The 20,132-nt window shown below is 37.0% G+C and overlaps 1 protein-coding gene across 2 annotated transcripts in view; it reads right to left on the bottom strand.

Annotated features, from left to right (window-relative positions):
• Positions 1-897: 897 nt before the first annotated feature.
• The window catches only part of DIPK1A (divergent protein kinase domain 1A), a 90,141-nt gene continuing 70,906 nt past the window's right edge, over positions 898-20,132 (bottom strand). For both annotated transcript variants that reach the window (XM_074335143.1, XM_088791326.1), the window contains exons 3-5: positions 9,845-9,952; positions 3,097-3,273; positions 898-2,196 (exon numbers count right to left, since the gene is read on the bottom strand). In XM_074335143.1, the coding sequence (XP_074191244.1) occupies positions 1,384-2,196; positions 3,097-3,273; positions 9,845-9,952 (1,098 nt within the window). In that variant the 3' untranslated portion in view covers positions 898-1,383. The remainder of the gene's footprint in view (positions 2,197-3,096; positions 3,274-9,844; positions 9,953-20,132) is intronic.

Raw genomic sequence — 20,132 nt, forward strand, 5'->3', positions numbered from 1 at the left:
AGATACTGAAAGGTATGTGCGAGATCTGAATAAACGAGAGCTCAGGAGCAGATAACCCTTGCATATCAAATTTACATGTGAAAATACTGGATAAATTTACATGCCTCAAATAGCCCTTTGGCCAACAGGAAATACTGTTTGAAAATGGAAAATTATCACTAAATTTTAAGATTTCAGAGTGCTGCTCTTAATGTCCCACTTGTCCATAACTCAAATTCAAGGTATGTGGAGGGCGGCTGGTTGGCTCGGTTGGTTGGAGTGCAGTGCTCATAACACCAAGGTCACCGGGTTGATTCCTACATGGGTCAGTGAGCTGCGCCCTCCACAACTGGATTGAAAAAACAACAAACGGATGACTTGGAGTTGATGGGTCCTGGAAAAAAACACTGTTCCCCAATTTAAAAAGATGTGAGTCTGGATTGGATCTATGGTCTTAAGATGACAGTTTTAAAGGACTCAGTTGGCTAGTTGATACTACTGTGTTTCCCCGAAAAAGACTGGGTCTGACACCGTATTTCCCCGAAAATTGAGACTGGGTCTTACATCTTTGCTCCAAAACACGCATTAGGGTGTATTTTCAGGGGATGTGTTATTTTTTCATGTACAACAATCTACATTTATTCAAATATAGTCATGTCATCTGGAGCATTGTCATAACTAAATGCGTCCGTCTGGCTGACTATCTGAACTGGGACTTCTTTCAGGGAAACATGGTAAGATGACCATTTGGATGCTCATCCATTTTCAGTCTCTAAAATTGGCAGGTACATGTTACCAAATAGAACACTACTTTTAAAAGGCTTAGTAAGAGCCATTCAACATTCTGAAGCCATGTAACATTTGATGTCTTAAATGAATTAAAATGTATAGCACAACAAACCATACTATAAACCAATATCTGTTTATAAAGGAGTGATTTTAATTTACCTGCTTTGCAGTCAATTTCTGTTAATGTGCAAACTTTACCATGCTAAGACATTAGTAAATTAATGTATAAATTTTCTCTTAGACAGCAGCTTCAATGCAAACAATGTTTCCAGCAATGGTATTCTGGCTAACAAATCTACAAAATACTCTCACTGTTGATGTTTATGGAATGAGGCTTTTCACAGCATTATTTTAAGTCAGTCAAAATAGTTACACAGTGAATGTACTGGGAAATGTACCAGAGCTTCTAGAAGAGCAGGAATGAAATCTTGTACGGACATGTTGATCCTATGAATCTCCTGCCACTACCTCAGCAATTGATACACATTTTACCATGATGGCCTCTTAGGACCTGGGGAAAGGAGTTTTGTGTAATTGGCAGGGATTTGAATCAGAAGCCAAATTTTTTCTTTTTCAGTGGTAAGTTTTCTACAATGGTCACAATGTCCAAACAAACTATGAGTCATTTGTGTAGGAAATTTTCTTCCACAGTAATGTTTTTAGGTTATTTAGTATCAAAGAATGTTCCATTTCCATTTGATTTGCTGTGACTTTGAGAGCAATACAAGAATAAAGTTGCTTTTCTAATTCTTCACGAATTTCACTTGGAGCACCACGAAGTAGGTAGTCTTTGAGTAACTGACAGGCTTTTGCCAAATTTGGTTGTATCACTTCTGCAGTACATTTCATTGTACTCTGGTCACAGCTAGTTCGACAATCTGTGCCATAGACACAGTCCAAATCAGACTCACAGTGACGATCCTTTATAAGTTCTTTCAGGTTTGTCTCTGGCACAATTTTTCTCATGTCCACCATTTTCAAATCATACTTATCATTATAACCTAGGTTTTTGGCACTAGTATCACACATCAGGAAGTTTCCATAGGGGCCATGGAAAACATCTTCCACAAATTCTAGAAGTCCTATGGCTATTTTAGCCTTTCTGGGCCACGATGGTGTGAACAACTGATCCATGCTTCTTCTGAACCCAGATGGAATAAAAAGTTCAATGACCCATGGAAGGCTTATTCCATAAAGAGAGGTATATTCAACACTTTCCATTACATAAAGATCACCACAGAATCCCATTAATTTGGGTGTATGTTCTTTATCTTGAAGTATCACCATGAGAAGAAATTCATTTAATTGAAGAAGTGCCCATGCTGACTTTGCTTCTCCCAAAGAAACCTGACCATCTTTGTCTCCATCAGCCACCGTCAAGATGAGATTAACCAGTTCAGAGAGGTTTCCTTGGTCACCCAATTTTGCCTGTAAAGATAAGAATTTAGCTAATTATACAGAAGGAATGAAAATATCTCATGTAACATACTAACTTCCTTTATTAGCATGCTTAGTAATAATCTTGCTACTGAATCCCCATAAGGAACTTGAATACATCTCCAAATATTTATGATATTTGCTAAGTGAGTCAGAACTGTTTTATGTAATGGCCAAGTACATTTGCTTATTAAGAAATGGCCACCCTAAATCTGTAAGCCCCTTACACTCCAGATGAATACAGTTAACCAAGACACGAATTATTCTTTGTCTTATTCATTAACTTGCAAAATTGCAGTGTAATGTGCTCATATCCAAAGTTATAAGAAGGGTCAACTGAAAATTATTTTCTATTTTGTAGTTATCACATTAACAGTTATTTTGTTCAAGTTGTATTGTTCCAAGAATGAAGGTTAAAAAGTATTTTCCTGTGAAAGTTCTCTGGGATAAAAGAGTCTGAAAATATAAACTGTCCAAAGAAAAGAAAGACTATGAGTGAAAATAGAAGAGGAATAAAAATGAGAAAGATTCTTTCCAAAAGTGTATATTTTCATTTTAATATTTCTATTTAATCTGAGTATTCCGTTAAATTAAAAAAATAATTTGTAATCTGGTTGACCTAATTTTATTTCACCTTTTAAAAAATTGTGTACCAGTTACATTGTCAAACTACAGAGCAGCCCATCTATTTAATGAACTCCCCTCTATCTGGACATTTTAGCTATTACAATGTCTACACATTTTTATTTTTATTTGAATTATTTCCTCAGGACAGAGTCCTTAATACAGGACAAAACAGCAACATTTTTTGTGGTTTAGGAAGAGGTCCTGTCAGTTCTTCCAGAAGAGTGTACCGCTTCACACTAGTAACATGTTAATGGATATACTTACTTTAAAGAGACTGTAGACCATTTCCTTGAATTTCTGTACAGTAGTTCCCCTAGTTGGTTTATCAAATAGCACTATTTCTTTTCTTGGTTCCAATTCAGTTCCAAAATCAAGATGAAGCGCTTGTTCCATTTGACATTTCACAACCCCTGGTAGATTATCCCAAATCCCTAAATACATCTATGTGAAAAAGAATAGCAAGTTATGATTTAGGCTGAACAGAAAACTATCGCTATATTTTTAGTGTCCTCTATCAAAACACACACAAACAACCAACAAAACATTGAGACTGACTGTGACTTTCTTTTCGAATTGCAAATTTGAAATCATTACTCCAAAGCTTTTTTCCTTAATTTTTTAAATTATAAAATTAATGTATTCCTAAATATATATTTTTGACCGTGATTGTCTATTTTATCCATTATTGTGGTAAAATACCAAATACATAAAATATAACATATTAACCATTTTTAGTGTACAGTTCAGCGGTATCGCATTAATGAAGTTGTGCTACCATCACCATCCTTCTGAACTCTCTTCATCTTGTAAAGCTGAAACTCTATACCTATTAAACAATAACTCCTTTACCCCTTTTCCCCCAGCCCCTGGCATCACCATTCTACTTTCTATCTTTATGATTTTGACTACTCACTCTAAGTATCTCATATAAGTGGAATCATACAGAATTTTTGTGACTGGATTATTTCATTTAGCATTATATCCTCAAGGTTCATCTATATTGTGGCATGTGTCAGAATTCCCTTCCTTTTTAAAGTTGAATAACATTACATTATAGATATATCACATTTTGCATTTCTACTCATCTGCCAATGCACACTTGGGTTGCTTCCATGTTTTAGCTATTGCGAATACTGTTGACATGAACATGGATACACAAATCTCTCTTCAAGACCCTGTTTTCAATTCTTTAGCTATATATCCAGAAGTGGAATTGCTGGATCATAAGATCATGCTTTTTGTTGTTTTTGGTTTAGGAACTGCCATACTGTTTTCTGTAGTGTCTATACCATTTTACGGAATCCACCAATAATGCACAAGGGTTCCAATTTCTCTTCATCCTCACCACACTTACTATAATAGTTGTTTTTTTTTTTTATAATAGTCATCCTCATGGGTGTGAGGTGGTATCTCACTGTGGTTTGGTTTTAATTTGCATTTCCCTCATGATCAGTGATGTTGAGCATCTTTTCATGTACTTACTGTCCATTTGCAGATCTTTTTTGGAGAAACACCTATCCAAGTCCTTTGCCCATTTTTTAATCCAGTTGTTTTGTTGTTGTTGTTGTTGTGTTTTTAGTTCTCTATATATTATGGATATTAATCCTTTATCATATATATGATTAGCAAATATTTTCTCTAATCCTGTAGGTTGCCTTTTTTTTTTCAACTTCCAGTATCATTTATTTATCCTGGAATCTGGATATAATTAACTGTAGCAAGACAGTGCTCAATGCTATTTAAGACTCATTTTAGTTTCTTTGAACTACCTCAGTATTTGTAAATGTGAGAATTTACATTCCAATAACTGGAAAACTGAAATTTGACATACCAACAAATTTACTTAATATTGATGTAACTACACAAAATTTTATATGCAACACGTGAACTTTAGTATTATAGAATTTGGCCTTTGTAAACTAGCTTACACATCAAGTTAGTCTTTGCTTATCTGTCCTAATCTTTGAAGCGTTGCACCAACAGACCCCTCCCACAGCTTTTTACAATGTAGAGATGATTCCTCCCCTTAAAACAAGGTGAAAAACTCAAAGTTCCCACCCAGAAAAAAAGTTAACCCAGAATTATCAAATTCTAAAGTTTCAGCAGCGATAGGATATGGGCAACTCTTTTTTGTCTTGTACCTAAGTAGTACCAGAGGAATTTACAGTGATGACCAAAAGGACACAGGTTTCTCATTAAACTTTGTTTTCCTTGGTCGCAAAATTCTGTGACAGATTTTTGGTCAAGTTGTTTCCAATAAACAGTACTAATTTTTAAAACTAGTAACTTAAAAATGGCCACATACACACACACAAACAAATGGTCCACAAAACATTCTCCTTTCCTTCTGAAAGTTTTACGATGCATTGTAATCATTAACCAGTCTTTTACTAGTAAACTTAAATGGCCAATTGAGACAAACAGTTCTGAGACTGTTCCTTCACCACTAAGACTGGGGTGGCAGGTATTGGGGATGACATTCATTTAGCCTTCAGAGCTTTCTGGGTAGACTTGGTACCTTGCCAGCTCCAGCTGCCTTCTTGTCCACTGCTTTGATGACACCCACAGCAACTGTCTGTCTCATGTCACAAATAGCAAAACAGCCCAGAGGAGGATAGTCACAGAAGCTCTCAACACACAAGGACTTGCCAGGAACCATGTCAACGATGGCAGCATCACCAGATTTCAAAAACTTTGGGCCATCTTTCATCTTTTTATCAGAACAACGATCAATCTTCTTCAGCTCAGCAAATTTGCAAGAAATGTGAACTGTGTGACAATCGATCACAGCTGAGTATCTGGCCTGGATGGTTCAGGATAATCACCTGAGCCATGAAGCCAGCTGCCTCCATTAGTGGGTCATTTTTGCTGTTAGCGGCCACATTGCCACGACGAACATCTTTGACAGACACATTCTTGACACTGAAGCCCACACTGTCCCCAGTAGACACTGAAGCCCACACTGTCCCCAGGAAGAGCTTCACTCAAAGCTTCATGGTGCATTTCCATAGACTTTACTTCAGTTGTGACATTGACTGGAGCCAAGGTGACCACCATTCCGGGTTGGAGAACACCAGTCTCCACTCGGCCCACAGGGACTACAGATACCACCAATTCTGCAGACATCCTGGAGGGGCAGACGCAAAGGCTTGTCAGTTGGACAAGTTGGTGGCAGCAGCAATCCAGAGCTTCAAGCAGCGTGGTTCCACTGGCACTGCCATCTTTACGGGTGACTTTCCATCCTTTGAACCAAGGCATGTTAGCACTTGGCTCCAGCATGTTGTCACCATTCCAACCAGAAGTTGGCACAAATTCTACTGTGTCAGGGTTGTAGCCAATTTTCTTAATGCAGGTGCTGATTTCCTTAATGATTTCCTCGTTTCTCTTCCGGCTGTAGGGGGGCTCAGTGGAAACTGAATTTGTTAAAACCAACAATTAGTTGTTTCACACCTAGTGTGCTAGAAGCCAGAAGGGCATGCTCACGGGATACCTGCTTCACATTCACCAACATCAGCAGCAACAATCAGGACAGCATAGTTAGCCTGAGATGTGCCTGTAATCTTGTTTTTTAATAAAGTCTCTGTTCTGGGGCATCAATGATGGTCACATAATACTTGCTGGTCTCGAATTTCCACAGGGAGTGGGTTCCCTTTTTATTCTACTAAAACTGCCTTTTGATGCACAAATATTTTTAATTTTCATGAAGTCCCAATTTCTTTATTTTTTCTTTTGTTGCCTATATCTTTGGTGCCATATTAAAGAAACCGAATCCAAAGTCATGAATGAAACTTTTGCCTTATGTTTTCATCTAAGCGTTTTATAGTTTTAATTCTTACATTTAGATCTTTGATCCATTTTGACCTAAATTTTGCATATGGTGTTAGGTAAGGGTCCAACTTCATTCTTTTGGATGTGATACCCAATTTTCCCAGCACCATTTGTTGAAAAGACAATCCTTTCCTTATTAAATGGTCTTAGCACCCTTGTTAAATCATTTGACCATATGTGTGAGAGCTTATTTCTATGCTCTCTATTCTATTCCACTTGTTTATACTATGTCTGTCTTTATTCTTATACCACACTGTTTTAATTACTGTAGCTTCATAGAAAGATTTGAAATCAGGAAGTGTGAGCCCTCCAGTTTTGTAGTTCTTTTTTCAACATTGTTTTAGCTACTTGGGGGCCCTTGAGATTCCGTATTAATTTTAGGATGGGTTTTTCTATTTCTGGAAAAAATGTCATTGGGATTTTGATAGGGCTTGCACTGAATCTGTAGATCACTTTGGGTAATATTAACATCTTAATAATATTAAGTATTCCAACCCATGAACATGGGATGTGTTCTACTTGTTTATGTCTTTAATTTCTTGCAGGAATGATTTGAAGTTTTATTATACAAGTCTTTCACCTACCTGGTTAATTCCTAAGTATTCTTTTTGATGCTACCGTAAATGGAATGGTTTTCTTAATTTACTTTTTGGATTGTTTATTGTTAGTGTATAGACATGCAACTGATTTTTGTGTGTTGACTTTGTTTTCTGCTACTTTGCTGAATTGGCTTATTAAATCTCACAATTAGTTTTGGATGGAATCTTCAGGTTTTTCTACATTAGATCATATTGTCTGTCAATAGAGATAATTTTACTAATACTTTTCCAATTTAGATGTATGTTATTTCTTTTTCTTGTCTAATCAATCTATCTAGAACTGCCAGTACTATGTTGAATAGAAGTGGTGAAAGTGGGCATCCTCACCTTGTTCCTGATCTTAGAGGAAAAGCTTTCCATCTTTCACCACTGAGTAGGATGTTAGCTGTGGGTTTTTCACATATATAGGTTTTACTATGTTGAGGTATTAGGTTGGTACAAAAGTAATTGTGGTTTTTGCAATTACTTTTAACCTTTTAAACCACAATTACTTTTGCATCAACCTAATAGTTTTGTTGAGTGTTCCTAATTTGTTGAGTATTTTTATCATGAAAGGGTACTAAATTTTGTTAAATACTTGTTCTGCATCACTTGAGATTTACCCTTCATTCTGTTAATCTGGTATATTACATTGATTGATTTTTGTATGTTAAACCATCCTTGCATTACAGGAATAAATCTTAAGTGGTCATGGTATATGATCCTTTTAGTACACTGTTGAATTAAATTTGCTAGTATTTTGTTGAGAATTTTTGCACCAATGTTGTTAAGGCATATTGATCTTTTAGTTTTCTTTTCTTGTAGTGTCTCTCTGTGGCTTTGGTATCAGGGTAATGTGGGCCTCATAGAATTGGTCAAGAAGTATTCTTTCATCTTCAGTATTTTGGAAAAGGTTGAGATTGGTGTTAGTTCTTTAAATGTTTGATAGAACTCACCAGTGAAGCCAACAGGACCAGGGCTTTTCTTGTTGGGAGACTTTTGATTACTGATTCACTCTCCTTACTACTTATACATATATAAATCTATCCAGATTTTCTATTTCTTGGTAGGTTTTGTGTTTATAGGAATTTGCCCGTTTCATCTAGGTTATCCAATTTGTTGGTGTACAATTGTTCATCATATTTTTATATAATCCTTTTTTATTTCTGTAGAATTGGTAGTGTTGTCACCACTTCATTTCCAATTTTAGTAATTTGAGTTCTTTCTTTCTTTCTCTCTCTCTCTCAGTCCAAATAGTTAAAGGATGGTCAATTTTGTTGACATTTTCAAAGAACCAACTTTTGGTTTCATTTATTTTTTTTCACGAGGCCAGATGCTTTATCTGTCTTGTTCCCCATGGTCTTTCTCCCAATACCTTAAATAGTACCTAGCATGTAGTAGATATTCAAATGTTGGGCTTCATTTCAGAAATCCTCTTAAATATGGTTGTATCATCAACTTAAAATGTATTTTAAATTTCTATAATTATAAGAGTAATACATATTTATAGAGAAATTTAGAATAAAGAAAAAAGATGAACTTAAAAAACATGTAATATTACATTGTCCAAGGATAATCAGTTTTTCTGTTTTTTTATAAACTTGATTTTTTTTTTAAATAAATTTTATTGGGGAATATTGAGGAAACCCTGTGTTTCTCCAGGGCCCATCAGCTCCAAGTTATTGTCCTTCAATCTAGTTGTGGAGGGTGCAGCTCAGCTCCAAGTCTAGTCGCCATTTTCAATCTTTAGTTGCAGGGGGCGCAGCCCACCATCCCATGTGGGAATTGAACCGGCAACCTTGTTGTTGAGAGCTCGCGCTCTAACCAACTGAGCCACTCAGCCACCCCTCTGGAAGCTCAGCGGCAGCTCATTGTCTTCAACATAGTTGTAGAGGCCCATGTGGGACTCGAACCGGCAACCCTATTGTTCAGAGCTCGTGCTCTAACCAACTGAGCCATCTAGCCGCTGCAAAGGATAATCAGTTTTGATTTTCCTTTTCTTCTAGCCCAATAGTACTCTATTGTTTTAATTTATATTTCTTTGATATAATAAGTGAGTAGAACATTTTTTTCATTATGTTTATCAACTATTTACAGTTCTTCTTTTGTGAGCTCATCCTGTCCTTTGCCCGTGCCTGTAGTTTAATTCTTCACTCAGGTATCAGCTCAAACATTATCTTAGAAAGGTCTTCCCCGATCACCTCCTCTAAAGCACTTCTCTATCATCCCTATCCCCTGCATTCTTCAACAATTTGCTCTGTTTATATCCTATATAAAACACACCACATCCGTAATTATCTTGCTTATTTATTCATTTATCAACTGTTTATATTCCCCGCCCCTTTGGGATAATGTAAGATCTATAAAGGAAGTAATTTTATCTATCATAATCCCCACTGTATTCCTAGTAACTAAAACAGTGTCTAGAATATACTGGGAATAGGGGATTAACAAATATCTGTAGGATGAGTGAATCAAAGCATATGAAATTAAAATATATAAAATGTCTTAAAGCTGTGGTTCAAGAATTCTTTTAATCATGCTTTAGTTTAAGGTAAAATTAGAGCATACCATCAATATGGAATGTTTATTCATAATGTCCATACCTGATTGTTCGGCTTGGTAGATAAGCATTTTCCAAAGTAAAGAGTTTCTGTTACACAAAGGCTATTACATGCAGGCCCATCAATCACTCCAGTCTTGTACTTGTCGCACTAAAAACCATGAAATAAAAAGTAGTTAACAGAAAAATGTTCACAAGAAGAAATATAATAAAGACACTATAAAGAGAAATTTACATTCTTCAAGAGAAGGCTCCATAAAAAAACAACAACACCTCAGGGTTTGGATTTGAACAGACTTGGATTTGAATCTAAGCTCTGTTCCTTGCTAGCTATATGTCAATGAGATATCTTCTTGAAACTAGGGTGTACATAGAATTTTGAGATTATTTTTCCCACTTATCATGGTCTGAGGTGGTATGGTACCTACTCTCTCCAAGAGTAGGGACACTCTATTTTTTATAATGGCTCTGGTTTTAAAATAAATTTAAAAATAAAGTTTAAATTACCAAAATGTTTTTAAATAGCAAAATAAAGTTACCTCTGTCCTCCTTGAGATCACTCAAATACAAGAAAAAATTTAAAAAAAGAAACACAACCCCCCCCCCCAAAAAAAAGAAAGAAACACAAACTCTATCTTTGATAAAGTACCAATGTAACCCTAAGTCACAGTAAATGAGTATGGCCTGCCAAATTCAGTGAAAATTACGCTAGAGTATTATGCTGAGATTAAATACCTGCTATGACCTCAATTTTTCAAAGTTGGCAGAACATTGAAAAGGTGGTACACCTGAAAGAAGAGTCATGACCCTAGTTTGCAATGCAGATTTAAGGGGCACAAGCTGTGGGAACATTCAAGGACTCTATTTAGCATTATGAAGTAGCAGGGCAGTGCTGAGTGATAAAATCCTTAAAAATGTTATCTATGTTGGAGGCAGTCTGTTAATGAAATAGGGGTTGGGAGAGACTATATTGTGAGCATCTCTGTAGTTGCTAGGGAGATATACATGTACAGGCTAAACCAGTGTGAATATCTCTCCGTCTCACCTTTTTTCTCTCTTTCGCACATACAACACACAGACACATGTTCACTCTGGGCACAACAGCTTCACTACAAGCTCAGTTCATTGACCAAATTGTTTCCTAGGAATACTCAGTCATGAGTAATAATCAAAAGAAAACAACCAAGAGATCTATACAACAAATCTATAAGAAAAAGGAGGAAAGGAATAGAAAAAGCAAATGTCAGATAAATAAATTTTCCAGAAAAATGTTGCCACGAGGCAGACCAAACATATTGCTATGAATTCAAAGGACTTAATTAAACAGTTTAAAATAAGACTCAAAGCAGAGGAAATGATGACAGGACAACAGAATAAAATGTAAAATAAGCTAGAAGAACTCAGAAAGGAAGAAAAGAAAAAATCCTAGAAATTAAACCCCCAGTACAAATAGGGGACACAAGGGGGCAGGCAAAGATAACACAGTAAGACTTTTGAGGACTAAGTTGAGAAAAGTGAGCAAAGTGAAATGGAAATTGAAAAGATAAAAAGAAATTTGAGATAAAATTATAGACATAAAAGACAAATGATATTCAGCATGTCCATATGACGGAGAATGGAAAAAGTGGAAAAGAACAAAACATATTCAAAGTAGAATTCAAGGAAACTTCACATAAGTGAAAGAACACTTTAATCTACAGACTGAAAGGACACACAGTATCTTACGAAAACTAACATAGAATGATCTCTGTGACATATCCCATTGAATTTTACTGGACTTCCAAAAATAAATAATTCTTTGAGAATCAGGCAAAAAGATAAAGACACCTTTAAGGGGAATTAAATCATATTTGACTCAGATTTTGCCATAGCCATATTCAATGGTAGATAACAGTGGTGTGACGCCAGCAAAGTCTTTAATAAAGGAAATGTAACTTGCTTGTCTCCCAATTTTGTCATTTGTAAAAAGGGATGTGAATAGCATTTGACTTATAGCATTATTATGAGGTATAATGAATATAGATAAGCTGTGATTTAATAAGTGCTCAATAATTGCAATTATTATTTTACATAGCCAAACTTTCATTCAAGTAAATAGGCATCAAATATTTTTGAACATAAAAGGATCAGAAAATATAACACCCATTAGCATTCTTAGAGAATGAAATTTCAGGCAACCAAGAGATGAAGGGAGGAACTAAACATGGTAGCCAGTTGAAATGTAGGACTGGGATGAAAACAACCCTGGGGAATCTATTTCATAATAATTGTTAATACAAATATCTGATACTTCCTAGAAGCTGGCTATGTATCAGGCACTGTCCCAGTGCTATACATTTATTATCTTGACAACAACCCTGCTATATCCATAGAACCTATTGTATTCATTGTAAATATACAGAAATGGAAATATTTGTTAAGTAACTTGCTCAGGGTCACACAGCTACAAAATGATAACGCCAAGATTGCAACGTAGGCAGTCTGGTTCCAGAGCTAATTCTCTTGAGCACTATTCTATACTGTTCAGAATGTTAATATTACAAACTATACCAGTAAAAGTAATAAAATTAACAAAAACCAAGAAGAGGAAATGTAAGAAGATGGTTGGTGGCAAAAGGATATTGATTTCGTTATTTTTAACATCCAAGGTCAACAGATAACATTTACATATAATGTATCAAATAATAGAGAAAAAGTACATTCAAAAGTATAGAGATGATTACTAGAAGAACTAATAGTAATAATGATTAAAATAGGTGGAGTAAAGGAGATGGGATGAATGGAAGTATAATTTTATCATTGCTTGTAGTGGGGAATAAAAAGATATGGTCTAAAGAAATAGGGAATAAAGTATATTTTTAAAAGTTATAGTATAAAGCTAACCACTAGAGGAGCTAAAAACACTTGAATACAAACCTTCCTAAGTTATCAGAAGGAAAACGCATAAAACGAATTAAAGAAATATATACCATCTAGAGAATGAAATAATATGAACCCTTAAAAACAGAAAATAGGTCATAAAATGTGATACAGAACTAAGTCATATCTATAAATGTCAATGGGATAAGTTCACATATTGAAAGAAAAAATATCTTCAGAAAACAGATAGTGTCAAAGAAGTCGAAAATAAAAGATGGTACACATATATCAGCCAAATGCAAGGGAAAAAGAATAAGTCACACTCTTATACCAGATGAAGGTGAATTCAGGGGGTCGGGGGTAAGGGTGGAAGCATTAAATAAGGCCAAAAAATAAACAAAAGGCTCTCTATAATTATAAAACATATAATCCACAATGAAGACAGTACAGTCATGAATTTCTATAAAGCAAATAAAGTAGCATTAAAATTTATTAAGTGAAATCTATAAGAAATAGAAAAAGAAATAAACACAAAGGCATTAGAAGTAGAAGACCCTAATTCACTTTTCTCAGTTCATGGCAGATAAAGAAGTTTCTAGAAAAAGGATATAAAAGAGCTAAATAACCTGACTAATAAGGTAGGTCTAATTGCTCTGAGAACAGAGAATAAACTTTTCAAATGCCCATGGAAGCTTTACAAAGTTATACCCAAAACTCAATACATTCCACTTAGTAAAAATGGCAGAAACAATGTTTTCCAATCACAATATAATAAAACTTGAAATTAACAGAACTATATCTGGAATATTTTAAATAGTCTTTTAATTCTTGAGTCAAAGAAAAAGTGCAAGTTAAAATTTTAAGTATCTAGGAAATAACAATAATGATGTATTTTTAAAAAATGTATCAGAAACTAAAGATAAAGATAAAAATAAAATTGAAGGGGCCAGCCCGGTGGCTCAGGCGGTTAGAGCTCCATGCTCCTAACTCCGAAGGCAGCCGGTTCGATTCCCACATGGGCCAGTGGGCTCTCAACCACACAAGATTGCCAGTTCAGCTCCTCAAGTCCCGCAAGGGATGGTGGGCTGTGCCCCCTGCAACTAGAAACGGCAACTAGACCTGGAGCTGAGCTGCGCCCTCCACAACTAAGACCGAAAGGACAACAACTTGATGCTGAACGGCACCCTCCACAACTAAGATTGAAAGGACAACAACTTGAGTTGGAAAAAAAGGCCTGGAAATACACACTGTTCCCCATTAAAATCCTGTTCCCCTTCCCCAATAAAATCTTTAAAAAGAAAAAAAAAAAGAAAAGAAAAGAAATTGTTGACTTCTTAAAAAAAATAAAAATAAAAAAAACAAAAAAATAAAATTGAAGAACTGTTTCAAGAAGTATGTAAAGTCTAAATTACATTAACAAATGGCAAAGAACAAAACAGATGAATTAAAAATTCAAGAAATTAGAAAAAAATCTAAAGAAAGCAGAAAGAATGAATTAATCAATATAAAATAAAAACAAAAGGCTATGCTCCTGTAGCTGAGAGAATTCCTCTGATCTTTATCTCCCAATTTCTGCTTTAGACCTTCTTGATCTTTTCTGGTTTCTGCAATTACCTTTTGTTTGCTTTTTCCTAGAATTCTCCATCTGGTTCCCTCAGTCCGATGACATCATGCTGCAACCGGATCAATCTTGCCCAGCTCTGGCTCTTGGGATCTTACAACCTATCAGAGAGCCAACGCTGGGCTTCCTCTTTTGTGGGCTACGAAGTCAAAATAATTTATTGAGGCCTTCATTTTGGGGGCTTAAATTTTTCCATGATCCCAAGGACACAGCCAAAGCATGCCCACTGGGACCCCTCCGAAAACGTCCTACAGTTTGCTGTGAGAATAAGGATTGCCTTCAGCTAACCGAGAAGTTCCCCCGTGAGCCCTCAACCGTGCCTGCTTTCTCTTTCAGACCTGGCTGCAACCAAAAATATTAGGTTTTACCTTCAGAAGAGGAGCAGAACAATAGTTTTCAGACTCGTTTCTTTGGGGGGAAAGGGCAACCACATGGGGAGATGCTCAATACTTTCTTCCCCAGGTCAATTTCTGGAGATTTTTTAGGAAATACAGAACTACCTGTTTGCTATCCCTGCTTGGTAACAGATGGCCATGAATTTCATTGGCATGTTTCCTCACTAAGGCAAGGTGGTGGCAGTTACTCAGGCCTTACTCAGGAGTGGGAGTAAAACCTCCTGCAGGTATAGTTTAGGGTTTCTGAGGAATTAAGATTGTAGAGACCACATCCTTTGACCAAAAAGAAATAAGAAATCAACAATAAAAATAATGTGGGCCGGCCCAGTGCCTCAGGCAGTTAGAGCTCCATGCTCCTAACTCCGAAGGCTGCCTCTTCAATTCCCACATGGGCCAGTGGGTTCTCAACCACAAGGTTCGCAGTTCAATTCCTCGAGTCCAGCAAGGGATGGTGGACAGCGCCCCCTGCAACTAGCAACAGGCAACTGGAGCTGAGCTGCGCCCTCCACAACTAAGATTGAAAGGACAACAACTTGACTTGGAAAACAAAGTCCTGGAAGTACACACTGTTCCCCAATAAAGTCCTGTTCCCCTTAAAAAAAAAATAATGTAAAAATAAACACAGGCATGTTTGGAAACTAAAAAGCACATTCCTAACTAATTTGTGGTTAAAGGAGAAATCAGATTGGAAATGCAGAATATCTAGAACAGAACAACAAAGGTATACACATCAAAACGTGTGGTATGCAGCTAAAGCAGTTCTTAGAGGGAAATTTTCAGCCTTAAATGCAATGATGAGAAAACAAGACAATATAAAGAGTAAGCACTCAAATAAAAAAGCTTTAGAAAAACCCATTGTTATGATAACAATAAGAGAATAAACCCTCAAAAGAGGTTAAAAAAATGCAGAAATTAATGCAAAAAAGATCAACAATACCAAAAGCTAGTTCTTGGAAAACTTGAACAAAAGAGATAAGCCTTTAGCAAGACTGATCATGAGAAAAAAGAGGAGGCAGAAATAAAGATTAGAAAAGAAAAGGGTAGTGATAGCGAATAATATAAACAAATCTATGGCAATACATTTGAAATGAACATTATTTCTAGAAAAATGTAAATAATAAAAAATGGTAAAAGAAGCAACAGAAAATCTGAGTGAGACTAATAAACATTTTTTAAAAATTGAATCAGTAATGAAAAATCAGTAACAAAAAATATCAGGTGAAGGTACAATCTAGGAGGACCTCAGGGTACCATCCAGGATGTTTCTAAGAGTGGAAAATGGGTGACAACATAAATGTCCATCAAGAGAATGGCTGTATAAATTGTGGTATATTCATACAATGAAATACTATACAGTAATTAAAATGAAAGAACTTGGCTTGTATGTATCAACGTGGGAAAATGTTGAAAACATAACGTCAAATGGAAAAAGTTGTAGAATGATACGTGCAGTTTAGTATCATTTATTAAAGTTTAGGAACGTGCTATATACTATATATTATGCAACACTATATATTATGGACCCATACCCACATAGTGAAAGTATGAAAACGGTGGCAAGGACTCACATCAAACTGAAAATGGTGGTTACCTCTGGGGAGGAGGAAGGAAATTACTGAGAAAGATAAAGAGAGCTTCAACCGTACTGTAATTTGTTTTTTCTTTTTAAACATGAAGCAAATATGGCAAAAGGTTAAGATTTGTCACAGACATGGTAGGTACACAGGTGTTTGTCATATTGTTTTCTATATGTTAACATTGTTCTAAGAGCTTTTCATGTATGTATCTCTTTAATCTTCACAACCTCCCTAGGAAAGAGGTATTACCATTATCTCCATTTTAGTGATAAAGAAACTTGGGCAAGAGAGGTTAAGAAGAGGTGAAGACAGAGCAGGTTAGTGGTGGAGCTGAAATCTGACTAACCCTGATAGTCTGCCTCCAGGGCCTGCCTGTGCTCTTAACCATGGAGGTAAAAGAACCAGAATTGCTTATCTTGGAGAGGAACATGCACAGCAGGTTTAAAAACAGCTGGGTCACGCGCCATCCCCAGTGCTCTGACTAAGGGGCTCTGGTCACCCTCCCTCCCTCGGCACAAGAAATTCAAAGTAGGGCCAGGGGTTCATCTTTCGTTTTCTTAGACCACACGATCAACTGCATATATAAAAAGCACTTGCTGAATGGATGAATGAATCAAGAGCACTCTGGGTTTTTATCCAGAAATAGGGCATTTTATTATGAACAACTTCTGGGACAGAACCCATAGAGCTATCCCCTCCAGCTGTCCTGATCTTTGCTCCTGAATCTTGGGAACAGGTTATCCATAACTCTGCCCCAGGTCAACATTTAAACGTGACTATAATGCAGAGACTCAGCTCCCGCTCCCCACACAAGAACGCAGGGTATGGTGAGGCCAAGAAGGAACAACAACGGAGCCATGGATGGGGGCTCATACCACTATATTCTCGCTGGCGGCTGGGATGCAGATACAGGAAGCAGGAGCTACAATCTGCTGTCCGCTTCTCTGCCAACCAACCAACCACCTTGCCAGCATAGTCATGGCAGTTATATTAGTGGCTAATGGCTAATCGGTAACAGCTGATAGCCACCCAGCGACAGCGGATGGCTATCTGATTACAGCTGATGGCCATCTACCACCCAAGCCAGCACCTTTCCACATGAGGCCGAGAGCCTGGAAACTCTCCACGTGAAGGAGAGAGCAAATGCAACGAACAAAAAAATGATACTACAATTAATATCAGATAATTGTTTCTCAAAATAACAATAACTTATAGAAGGGAAAACTCAGAGAAAAATAAAGCCTTTCAATTAATAATAAAATAACCACAGTTAGAGAAGCATACTGAATTACTTATGGGTAAAATGGCATGATTAGTCTAAATCAGCTTTAAGAAACTGAAGAGAAAAATGAATCAACATAGGCAAAATGTTAATCACTAAACTGGGTGATAGGTACATCATAGTTCATTTTAAGATTCTGTTGACTGTGGGGACAGAGCCCCAGAAAGTAGTTTACAGGCTCTTGGCCTCACGTGGAAAGGTACTGGCTCGGGTAGTGGATGGCCGTCAGCTGTGGCTGATTGGCCGTTGGCTGTGGCCGGTTAGCGGATTGGCCGCTAGTATAACTGCTGCGGATACGGAGGAGAGCCGAGGAGAGCCGAGGAGAGTGGAGGAGAGTTGTCAGTCAGTTGGCGGAAAGGCGGACGGCAGGTTGCGCGTCCGGTGGGCCCAGCCTCCAGTGAGACCATAGTGGTATGACTCCCCTACCTATGGCTCCATGGGTGTTCCTTTTTGGCCTCACCATATCGTGTGTTCTTATGTGGGGAGTGGGACCAGAGACCCCGCAGGCCGCCCCACACGACAAATGGCGCAGTGAGCAGGGTCTCCCGCACGACAGTGACCCTTTGCACAATACCCATCTTCCCATAAACAATCTTGATACTGTGTATTTCCTTCCTGAGCCTATATGCTCCCTTCCTTCTTTCCTTAAATTCCCAAATCTAACATCATTTATGTTCATGTTATCTTCCCTGGTAGAAAGTAACATGAGTTGAAGGCAGAGACACTGCCATATTCACCTTTGAACATCCCCTTCCCCTGTAGCACATAGCACAGAGTTTGGTATTTAAGTTTCTGGTAAATGTTTATTAAATATCCACCATAAAGAACATAGTAATTTTGATTTTACAACTTCACTGAGGATAAAATTAATACTTTTCCATAAAATTTAAAACAAACAAACAAACAAGAAGAAACCAATATCTTATCGGTACACTGGTAAGCAGTGAAGACAAACCTGGCATTCAGCAACAAGAATCGCATTCTTGTTTTGAGCACAGGCCTCGAGCCAACCCTGCATCAAAGAGGCAGTCACACACAAAAGGCTCTTCCACTTGTGGCTTCCATCACAAACCCAAAGCAAATTTTCTTCATGCTGGTATAGAAAGGATGGTTGACCACACACTGTTTTGTTTCTCAAGCAGGGCCATACACACAAACTATAACCACTGTCAGTAATCCGATCTTCTAACCAAAAAGACAGAGATTATAAAGAACGTTCGACTTTACAGTAGGAAACTCAGCAGAGAACATCAAAAGTTTTTCCAGCCCTCAGATTTTATTACTACGATTTTTACTATACCCCCTCCTTTGCTTGCACATACCTCATTGTACCAGAAGATGGCACTCCTGGGCTACATTTTTACAAAATCCATCCAAGCTGAAGGAATAATTTCAACTATGGAAACTGCACCACAAGGGGCAATAACAATGAACAGATGCATACCTAGTTTTTAAATAATTTCCTAAGATCCGTGTTCTAAAAACGTATTCGGACAATCTGATCAATTTCTCATTACTTAGGAAAAAACAGAGGAGTTGGGTTCTTAATGTTTGAACATTCTCCACGCCTCTAGTCAGTATCCTCTCCCATGCCCTAATCAGCTATTTAAAATCTCCACCATCTCTGCATCTCACTGTGTCTTCAATTTCTCATTCTTTCTCCTGACTTCTTTCTCTCGGCCATTAACAATGGTGCTCATCACACTCTCTTTTCCTCTCCCTACACACACACACACACACTCTTTCCACTTTTCCCTTTCCTTTTGTTATGTCTCTAATTTGTTTTAAAATTCTTCAGCGTACAGTGTGATGTATGTGTGTGCGTGCAGGTGAGTTTATAGTCCAGGTGCCTCTAATATCCTAATCAGGAATGCAGGAATGTACAGGTGCTCCGCTAGCGTTCCAATAAGGTAACAAGAAAACCCCTGCTCCATATCTTGATCAAAATTGATCCGTTTCTAAGATTTTTGTTAATTAGCAAATTAGGATTTTATTGGTGAAAACTGTGGCTTGTTAAATAGCACGGCAATGTTAGAAATGGGCTATTGGTGAAATTAAAGGTATTTAAGATACGTGAACTGGCTAAAATACGGTGAGATATTCCCTATCTTTTCACAAAGAGGGTATAAGAACTATAACCTTTGAAGCTATAACCTTTATCTTTAGGGAGGTACCCAGGGTAATTGTTTTAAAACAGAGACTCTAAAACTTTAGGGAGCTTCAGTCTCCCAGGGGTCTTGTTAAAACACAAAGCGCTGAACCTGTCTCAAAAGTTTCTGACTCATTCGGTTTTAGGTAGGGTTGAAAATTTACATCTGTAGGAAGTTTCCAGGTGATACTAATACTGCCGCTCAGAGACCACATTTTGAGAATCACCGGTTACGAATTTCTGATCATAAGGGTAACAAGCCTCTGGAGAATCACTGCTTCTGCCCCTAGTAAATCTTTCATGCAAGTTAACAGAGCACCCAAAAGGACAGAGTTAGATCTTGAATGAGTTTACAGACGGATGATATGAAGTGTTTTGTGTTATGTGCTAAATAAATGCCTGTATGTGTAGCAGAAATCATTTTCATTTTAACATAGTAATAAGGTTG

This window comes from Rhinolophus sinicus, chromosome 14 (assembly GCF_057876585.1).
Source record: "Rhinolophus sinicus isolate RSI-liver-muscle chromosome 14, RSI-T2T, whole genome shotgun sequence".
In the NCBI taxonomy this organism is placed as follows: domain Eukaryota; kingdom Metazoa; phylum Chordata; class Mammalia; order Chiroptera; family Rhinolophidae; genus Rhinolophus; species Rhinolophus sinicus.